Source organism: Pseudophryne corroboree, chromosome 2 (genome assembly GCF_028390025.1).
Source record: "Pseudophryne corroboree isolate aPseCor3 chromosome 2, aPseCor3.hap2, whole genome shotgun sequence".
NCBI lineage: Eukaryota > Metazoa > Chordata > Amphibia > Anura > Myobatrachidae > Pseudophryne > Pseudophryne corroboree.
Genome location: NC_086445.1, coordinates 787515001 through 787524884, shown reverse-complemented (window position 1 = coordinate 787524884; position 9884 = coordinate 787515001). Strand labels below are relative to the sequence as shown.

Sequence of the window (9884 nt, the reverse complement as noted above, 5' to 3'; positions counted from 1 at the left end):
CCCTTCTCCGATTAGGTCTTGCCAGTTGTCGGTATGCTGTAAAGAAAAAAAGACACAGTCAGTTTATAAAAAAAAATACCTTTGCTTGTCACTAACTGTCCCTGACACCATTGCTGATCTCCTTTCCCTAACTTAGCACACCGCTACGGACAAATACCTAGCTTGTTGGGGAAAAGAAAGAGGAAAAAGCTAGATGACTTACCCTTGGCAAGTCCTCCGCCAAGCTCTATGCCAGCCTCTGTGCTTGATTAGCGGACTGGTCCCTGTGTCCGGCTAGTTTGCTGTTGTGGACGGCTCCTCCTGGGATCCTGACGGCTCCTCCGGGGCTGTGGCATGCTCCTCCGGTGCTGTGGCATGCTCATCCTGGGCTCGGGCATGCTCCTCCTGGGCTCGGGCATGTTCCTCCTGGGCTCGGGCATGTTCCTCCTGGGCTCGGGCATGCTCCTCCTGTGCTCTGTTCCACATAACTGTCTGTGCTTGTTCCAACATCTCCTGCTGTGCTCTGTTCCACATCTCTTGCTGTATTATGGACTGCTCCAATTCTTCTGACCTTTGACGCTGCAGTCTCAAAACTGACAATGCTCTTTGATAAGCCAGATCTCCTCTCTCTTCTTGAGCATACATTTCTTGATCAATTGATGTTCTGTTTGATGGTGTTGTGACTTCCGAACTTCGTTCTGCCTGCTGTGGTTGTGCGCTGTGCAATCTTCTTCCTTCGTCTGTCATCAGCTGCAGGCTTGTTGAAATCATGCTTGTGTTTAGGTTGCACTGTTGTTGCCACAGTAGCATGCTTTGAAGGCCTGTTCCAATCTGTTGGCATTGCAATGAAATATGTTCCAGAGAATCATTGTGTTGTCGACAGAGTTGTTCCTGATGGGATTCTCCATCCCGCTGTTCATTTTGTTGGGTGCTGATCTGTTCAATCTTCTGCTCCATGCTCTTGCAATGTCCAACCACCGACATATGTGCTGACACAAGTTGATCGTAGTATCGGGCCAGCGATATCATTGCGTCATTTTGTTGAACAACAGCTGTCTTGATATGGTCGATGTTCTGTTCCATGTTGTCCAAACGATTATTAATCCTTTGGCTTTCTTCAGCTCTACATTGGTCCATGTTCTTTAAAGCTTCCAGTATTAGATTGAGTGATGACTCTGTAATACAAGTAAATAATTTAGTTTAACAAATTACAGTTGAACACAATTAAACACTCCTAAATTGTAAATAAATATAAAATTGCTACCTCCTGGCGTAGTTTCCGGTGTTTTTGATTCAAGGACTTCTGGTACACTGCCTGAAGTTTCCATGTCCGGAATTTGCTCTGTTCTTTCAACAAGATTATGGTCTCCAATTGCAGGGTAGCTCTGTGAAAAGGACTCTTCTGGCAGTGTCTGTGGGTGCCCCTGTGATGAATTTTCTTCTGGAAGTGGCTGTTGGGATGATGTTTCTTCCTGCACCGTGGGTGGGTGCATCTGGGCTGATTCTGCTTGAAGTGTCGCTGCTTGCAGTGTTGAATCAATCGGCAATATTGTATGCTGTATCTGGGTTTCTAAAATGTCAATATAGATATATACAATAATTATAACCCAAAAATATGCAGTGCCAGAAATACAGACAGCTAAAGATACGCAAACAGTGCAAGCTAGAGGTATATACCCATTGATAGATATACATGTACCAAAATTTATAATTTCATGTACAAAAACTATGCCTTACCGGTATCCTCAGCACCTCCTCCAGTTGTCGGATATCCAAAAGAAACTCTTCTCTTTGCCTTAACTGTGGAATCTGTAATATTTATATAAAGAACATACTGTAGTTATTAGTTTTGTTTCCATACAAAATATTTTTTGAATATATATATATATATATATATATATATATATATATATATATATAAAAATACGATATGTCCCTAACCTTTCTGCGATTTTGTTTTCTTCTTTGGCGTTGTTTCCGTTTGTGGCGTGCTATGTTTTGTTGGCGTAGAATATTTTGTGGCTCCTTTTGAAAGAAATACGAAATTTAAATTTTTGTTGAAATAATTAGTTTTTTAAAAAGAATATTAAAAAATTAATTTTATAGAATTTTTAAAAATAATACCTTCTGCACTGGTTCCTGCCATTTCTTCCTGCACAAGTACGAAGTAGTTCTCCATCTTCTTTTCCCAATCCTTGTGTAATTTTTGCCCTTTTTGGATCTTGAGATTGACGGATCTTCTACAGTCGCGTAACCTTTTCTTGCAACTTTCGTTGCTTCGCTTGAACCCACCTCCCAAAGAAACTGATTCAGAGATTTCATTCCACGTCGTTCCCTTGAATCGGTGATGAACATTTCTTGCCGGCGATCCGAAAAGTTGAAAGGAGTGATGAACAACTTGATTGATTAGGGTGTCCGTTTCTTCATCTGTGAAGTTGGGTGCCCTGCTGCTGGATTCTTCTCCCGAGTCCGCTTCTTCATGCGAAACTCTGCCATGGTCGGTTGGTGATGTTTGTTGCTGTCTTTCCGAGGATTCTTCTTCCTGTGCGGATAGAGAAAGCCTCCTTGCTTCTTCCTCGGACATCTCTGAAAAAAAAACTTAAAAAAAAAAAAAATTCATACTAATATTAATAATAATAATAATAATAATAATAATAATAATAATTAGTATACTAGCAGTGCAACATACCCAAATTTTGCCAACCAGCTGTTACAAATATACACAAGTAATGAACCCCAGCAGTGCCAAATACAGAAATTATGCCACCCAGCAGTGCCAGATACCCAAAATATGCCACCCAGCAGTGCCAAATATAGAAATTATGGCACCCAGCAGTGCCAAATACAGAAATTATGCCATCCAACAGTGCCAGATACCCAAATTATGCCATCCAGCAGTGCCAAATACAGAAATTATGCCATCCAGCAGTGCCAGATACCCAAATTATGCCATCCAGCAGTGCCAAATACAGAAATTATGCCACCCAGCAGTGCCAGATACCCAAATTATGCCATCCAGCAGTGCCAAACACAGAAATTATGCCACCCAGCAGTGCCAAATACATAAAATATGCCACCCAGCAGTGCCAGATACCCAAATTATGCCACCCAGCAGTGCCAAATACATAAATTATGCCACCCAGCAGTGCCAAATACAGAAATTATGCCACCCAGCAGTGCCAGATACCCAAAATATGCCACCCAGCAGTGCCAGATACCCAAATTATGCCATCCAGCAGTGCCAAACACAGAAATTATGCCACCCAGCAGTGCCAAATACATAAAATATGCCACCCAGCAGTGCCAGATACCCAAATTATGCCACCCAGCAGTGCCAAATACATAAATTATGCCACCCAGCAGTGCCAAATACAGAAATTATGCCACCCAGCAGTGCCAGATACCCAAAATATGCCACCCAGCAGTGCCAGATACCCAAATTATGCCATCCAGCAGTGCCAAACACAGAAATTATGCCACCCAGCAGTGCCAAATACATAAAATATGCCACCCAGCAGTGCCAGATACCCAAATTATGCCACCCAGCAGTGGCAGATACCCAAATTATGCCACCCAGCAGTGCCAAATATAGAAATTATGGCACCCAGCAGTGCCAAATACAGAAATTATGCCATCCAGCAGTGCCAGATACCCAAATTATGCCATCCAGCAGTGCCAAATACAGAAATTATGCCACCCAGCAGTGCCAGATACCCAAATTATGCCATCCAGCAGTGCCAAACACAGAAATTATGCCACCCAGCAGTGCCAAATACATAAAATATGCCACCCAGCAGTGCCAGATACCCAAATTATGCCACCCAGCAGTGCCAAATACATAAATTATGCCACCCAGCAGTGCCAAATACAGAAATTATGCCACCCAGCAGTGCCAGATACCCAAAATATGCCACCCAGCAGTGCCAAATATAGAAATTATGGCACCCAGCAGTGCCAAATACATAAATTATGCCACCCAGCAGTGCCAGATACCCAAATTATGCCACCCAGCAGTGGCAGATACCCAAATTATGCCACCCAGCAGTGCCAAATACATAAATTATGCCACCCAGCAGTGCCAAATACAGAAATGATGCCATCCAGCAGTGCCAAATACAGAAATTATGCCATCCAGCAGTGCCAGATACCCAAATTATGCCATCCAGCAGTGCCAAATACAGAAATTATGCCATCCAGCAGTGCCAGATACCCAAATTATGCCACCCAGCAGTGCCAGATACCCAAATTATGCCATCCAGCAGTGCCAAACACAGAAATTATGCCACCCAGCAGTGCCAGATACCCAAAATATGCCACCCAGCAGTGCCAAATATAGAAATTATGGCACCCAGCAGTGCCAAATACAGAAATTATGCCATCCAACAGTGCCAGATACCCAAATTATGCCATCCAGCAGTGCCAAATACAGAAATTATGCCATCCAGCAGTGCCAGATACCCAAATTATGCCATCCAGCAGTGCCAAATACAGAAATTATGCCACCCAGCAGTGCCAGATACCCAAATTATGCCATCCAGCAGTGCCAAACACAGAAATTATGCCACCCAGCAGTGCCAAATACATAAAATATGCCACCCAGCAGTGCCAGATACCCAAATTATGCCACCCAGCAGTGCCAAATACATAAATGATGCCACCCAGCAGTGCCAAATACAGAAATTATGCCACCCAGCAGTGCCAGATACCCAAAATATGCCACCCAGCAGTGCCAAATATAGAAATTATGGCACCCAGCAGTGCCAAATACATAAATTATGCCACCCAGCAGTGCCAGATACCCAAATTATGCCACCCAGCAGTGGCAGATACCCAAATTATGCCACCCAGCAGTGCCAAATACATAAATTATGCCACCCAGCAGTGCCAAATACAGAAATGATGCCATCCAGCAGTGCCAAATACAGAAATTATGCCATCCAGCAGTGCCAGATACCCAAATTATGCCATCCAGCAGTGCCAAATACAGAAATTATGCCATCCAGCAGTGCCAGATACCCAAATTATGCCACCCAGCAGTGCCAGATACCCAAATTATGCCATCCAGCAGTGCCAAACACAGAAATTATGCCACCCAGCAGTGCCAGATACCCAAAATATGCCACCCAGCAGTGCCAAATATAGAAATTATGGCACCCAGCAGTGCCAAATACAGAAATTATGCCATCCAACAGTGCCAGATACCCAAATTATGCCATCCAGCAGTGCCAAATACAGAAATTATGCCATCCAGCAGTGCCAGATACCCAAATTATGCCATCCAGCAGTGCCAAATACAGAAATTATGCCACCCAGCAGTGCCAGATACCCAAATTATGCCATCCAGCAGTGCCAAACACAGAAATTATGCCACCCAGCAGTGCCAAATACATAAAATATGCCACCCAGCAGTGCCAGATACCCAAATTATGCCACCCAGCAGTGGCAGATACCCAAATTATGCCACCCAGCAGTGGCAGATACCCAAATTATGCCACCCAGCAGTGCCAAATATAGAAATTATGGCACCCAGCAGTGCCAAATACAGAAATTATGCCATCCAGCAGTGCCAGATACCCAAATTATGCCACCCAGCAGTGCCAAATACAGAAATTATGCCAAACAGCTGTGACATATACACAAATAATGAACCCAAGCAGTGACAGATATACACATTTGGCAAACAAACGGTGAAAAATACACACATTATGCCAGAAAGCAGTGCCAGATACCGACATCTCACACACTGCAGTAACAGATATACAAATAATGCCAATCAGCAGTGGCAGGGATAGCAGTTGGAAGAGATAATAAGAAACATGGGACAGTTTATTTAGCATGATAGTGTAATAGAAAGACAGAGTACATTTAGCTCAGCGCTTACCTATTAAGATGAGAAAAAAAAACTGGATTGGTCTTCTCCTCTTCGTATGAAGAATTCTTGTCACGGTCACTTCTCCAGAAAAGCTCTGATATGTAAATCAGAATCGCTAGAAGCCAATCACAAGACGCTAACAGACCGTATACAGCCAGTTAGCAGTCTCAAGCAAATGGCGCCTATGCAAGGGAGGGACAGAGTTTATATTCTGTGTAAAAGTGCGGGAACATCGCTCCTCCTTCAAGTAGGAATCATGTAGTATTATTGGCTAATTTAGTGGCACCACTATACGTCAGGTTATACTGAACTGTTGATTTGTCTTATGTAGGAGTATATTTTATTGGTTGGATTTCAGCGCGAACGGACATGTTATGTTTTGATTGGTGTCATCAGTGATAGCATTATTTAAATCAAATTTAAAAAAAAAAAAACAGTAACCGGAATGTATCTTGGAACGTTGTCCGTGAACGGTTAATTTAAGCAAACTCTGCCATTATGGAGCTTGCAGTACTTATCGACGGGGATTATGTAGCTGTAGTGTTGGTGTAATTTTGGCACATATAGTGCAATGGGGAATGCTGGCTGCACCTCAGCACGAGAACGGGGTGACGTTCCGGTGTGCTGGGGCGTATAGGGGCAGTACACGGCTGTGGGGGAGCTTATGGTGGGAGAGGGGTAGATGGCTAGAGAGAGCGGTGTGCGTCTTGGGGTACATGGCTGGTGATAGCTGGTGTTCGGGGGACAGTTGGAGGGAGGCGTTGTGTTACTTGTAGTGCCACGGTGAAACATGGGGCGCGTAATGTAGTGGGGTGTCTAGCTAGGCGTGTAAATGTAGACAGGCAGCGGGGTGACTAGGGGGGATGGAGGCGGCGTCTAACTTTGGACGGGTATCGTGGGGAATAGAGGGCGGGGGGGGGGGGGAGGGTGTCAGCGTTGCAGATGTGCAGCCGGGTGCCCAGGTGTGCTGGCAGACATGGGTGGGGTGTTCTTAAAGGGTGTGACTGTGCTACCAGAGCGGGGAGCAGTGCCAGGGCGTTGTGTTACTTGTAGTGCCACGGTGAAACATGGGGCGCGTAATGTAGTGGGGTGTCTAGCTAGGCGTGTAAATGTAGACGGGCAGCGGGGTGACTAGGGGGGATGGAGGCGGCGTCTAACTTTGGACGGGTATCGTGGGGAATAGCGGGCGGGGGGGGGGGGGGAGGGTGTCAGCGTTGCAGATGTGCAGCCGGGTGCCCAGGTGTGCTGGCAGACATGGGTGGGGTGTTCTTAAAGGGTGTGACTGTGCTACCAGAGCGGGGAGCAGTGCCAGGGCGTTGTGTTACTTGTAGTGCCACGGTGAAACATGGGGCGCGTAATGTAGTGGGGTGTCTAGCTAGGCGTGTAAATGTAGACAGGCAGCGGGGTGACTAGGGGGGATGGAGGCGGCGTCTAACTTTGGACGGGTATCGTGGGGAATAGCGGGCGGGGGGGGGGGGGGAGGGTGTCAGCGTTGCAGATGTGCAGCCGGGTGCCCAGGTGTGCTGGCAGACATGGGTGGGGTGTTCTTAAAGGGTGTGACTGTGCTATCAGAGCGGGGAGCAGTGCCAGGGCGTTGTGTTACTTGTAGTGCCACGGTGAAACATGGGGCGCGTAATGTAGTGGGGTGTCTAGCTAGGCGTGTAAATGTAGACAGGCAGCGGGGTGACTAGGGGGGATGGAGGCGGCGTCTAACTTTGGACGGGTATCGTGGGGAATAGCGGGCGGGGGGGGGGGGGGGAGGGTGTCAGCGTTGCAGATGTGCAGCCGGGTGCCCAGGTGTGCTGGCAGACATGGGTGGGGTGTTCTTAAAGGGTGTGACTGTGCTATCAGAGCGGGAAGCAGTGCCAGGGCGTTGTGTTACTTGTAGTGCCACGGTGAAACATGGGGCGCGTAATGTAGTGGGGTGTCTAGCTAGGCGTGTAAATGTAGACAGGCAGCGGGGTGACTAGGGGGGATGGAGGCGGCGTCTAACTTTGGACGGGTATCGTGGGGAATAGCGGGCGGGGGGGGGGGGGGGGGGAGGGTGTCAGCGTTGCAGATGTGCAGCCGGGTGCCCAGGTGTGCTGGCAGACATGGGTGGGGTGTTCCTTAAAGGGTGTGACTGTGCTACCAGAGCGGGGAGCAGTGCCAGGGCGTTGTGTTACTTGTAGTGCCACGGTGAAACATGGGGCGCGTAATGTAGTGGGGTGTCTAGCTAGGCGTGTAAATGTAGACGGGCAGCGGGGTGACTAGGGGGGATGGAGGCGGCGTCTAACTTTGGACGGGTATCGTGGGGAATAGCGGGCGGGGGGGGGGGGGGGGAGGGTGTCAGCGTTGCAGATGTGCAGCCGGGTGCCCAGGTGTGCTGGCAGACATGGGTGGGGTGTTCTTAAAGGGTGTGACTGTGCTATCAGAGCGGGGAGCAGTGCCAGGGCGTTGTGTTACTTGTAGTGCCACGGTGAAACATGGGGCGCGTAATGTAGTGGGGTGTCTAGCTAGGCGTGTAAATGTAGACAGGCAGCGGGGTGACTAGGGGGGATGGAGGCGGCGTCTAACTTTGGACGGGTATCGTGGGGAATAGCGGGCGGGGGGGGGGGGGGGGGGAGGGTGTCAGCGTTGCAGATGTGCAGCCGGGTGCCCAGGTGTGCTGGCAGACATGGGTGGGGTGTTCTTAAAGGGTGTGACTGTGCTACCAGAGCGGGGAGCAGTGCCAGGGCGTTGTGTTACTTGTAGTGCCACGGTGAAACATGGGGCGCGTAATGTAGTGGGGTGTCTAGCTAGGCGTGTAAATGTAGACAGGCAGCGGGGTGACTAGGGGGGATGGAGGCGGCGTCTAACTTTGGACGGGTATCGTGGGGAATAGCGGGCGGGGGGGGGGGGGGGGGAGGGTGTCAGCGTTGCAGATGTGCAGCCGGGTGCCCAGGTGTGCTGGCAGACATGGGTGGGGTGTTCCTTAAAGGGTGTGACTGTGCTACCAGAGCGGGGAGCAGTGCCAGGGCGTTGTGTTACTTGTAGTGCCACGGTGAAACATGGGGCGCGTAATGTAGTGGGGTGTCTAGCTAGGCGTGTAAATGTAGACGGGCAGCGGGGTGACTAGGGGGGATGGAGGCGGCGTCTGACTTTGGAAGGGTATCGTGGGGAATAGCGGGGGGGGGAGGGTGTTGCAGATGTGCAGCAGGTCAGGGTATTGTTTGTCGAACAATTACATGTCGATCTATGAGTGGTCGGTCTATGGTTTGTCGATCTTATGTATGTCGATGTATTTGTTTGACGAACAATTTCATGTCGATCGATAAATTGTCGGTCTATGGTATGTCGATCTTCTGTAGGTCGATGTATTTGTTTGTCGAACAATTACTTGTCAATCTAATGTTTGCCGATCTTCAGTAAGTCGATGTATTTGTTTGTCGCACAATTACATGTCGATCTATGTTTTGTCTGTCTATGGTTGGTCGATCTTCAGTAGGTCGATGCATTTGTTTGTAGAACAATTACATGTCGATGATTTGTTGGTCGACCTGACGTTGTTTCGATGTTGTGCGTGATCGATCATTTGTGTGTCGATGTTTTGTTTATCGAGCATACGTATTGTCGATGTTCAGTGTTTGTCGATGTAGTGTGTGCCGATGTTAGTGGGATGTCGATCTTGTGTTTGTAGATGTTCGAACACTGTCGATGTAGATGTTGTCTATGTTGCGTGGTCGATGTTCGCATTGTCGATCAAGCGTCTGCCGATCCATCGACCGGATACCGTTTGTGTCGGCCACTAGGGTCGCTTATCTTACTCACACAGCTACCTCATTGCGCCTCTTTTTTTCTTTGCGTCATGTGCTGTTTTGGGAGTGTTTTTTGGAAGGGCCATCCTGCGTGACACTGCAGTGACACTCCTAGATGGGCCCGGTGTTTTTGTCGGCCACTAGGGTCGCTTAGCTTACTCACACAACTACCTCATTGCGCCTCTTTTTTTCTTTGCGTCATGTGCTGTTTGGGGAGTGTTTTTTGGAAGGGCCATCCTGCGTGACACTGCAGTGAC

General features: G+C 48.1%; 1 protein-coding gene across 1 annotated transcript; it reads right to left on the bottom strand.

The window, feature by feature from the left end:
- Positions 1-222: 222 nt before the first annotated feature.
- Positions 223-2573, bottom strand: LOC135051241 (uncharacterized). Its single transcript, XM_063957334.1, has 5 exons — positions 2104-2573; positions 1921-2004; positions 1717-1788; positions 1244-1549; positions 223-1154 (listed from the first exon to the last, which is right to left on the bottom strand). The coding sequence occupies exons 1-5, from the start codon at positions 2561-2563 to the stop codon at positions 274-276; spliced, it is 1803 nt and encodes a 600-aa protein (XP_063813404.1). The 5' UTR covers positions 2564-2573; the 3' UTR covers positions 223-273.
- Positions 2574-9884: the final 7311 nt, after the last annotated feature.

Coding starts and splice junctions, on each gene's coding strand:
- LOC135051241 (XM_063957334.1), bottom strand. CDS start 2,563: ATGTCCGAGGAAGAAGCAAGGAGGCTTTCTCTATCCGCACAGGAAGAA. Junction 2,005..2,103: donor GGCAGGAACCAGTGCAGAAG/GTATTATTTTTA, acceptor TTCTTTCAAAAG/GAGCCACAAAATATTCTACG. Junction 1,550..1,716: donor AGGAGGTGCTGAGGATACCG/GTAAGGCATAGT, acceptor TTGACATTTTAG/AAACCCAGATACAGCATACA.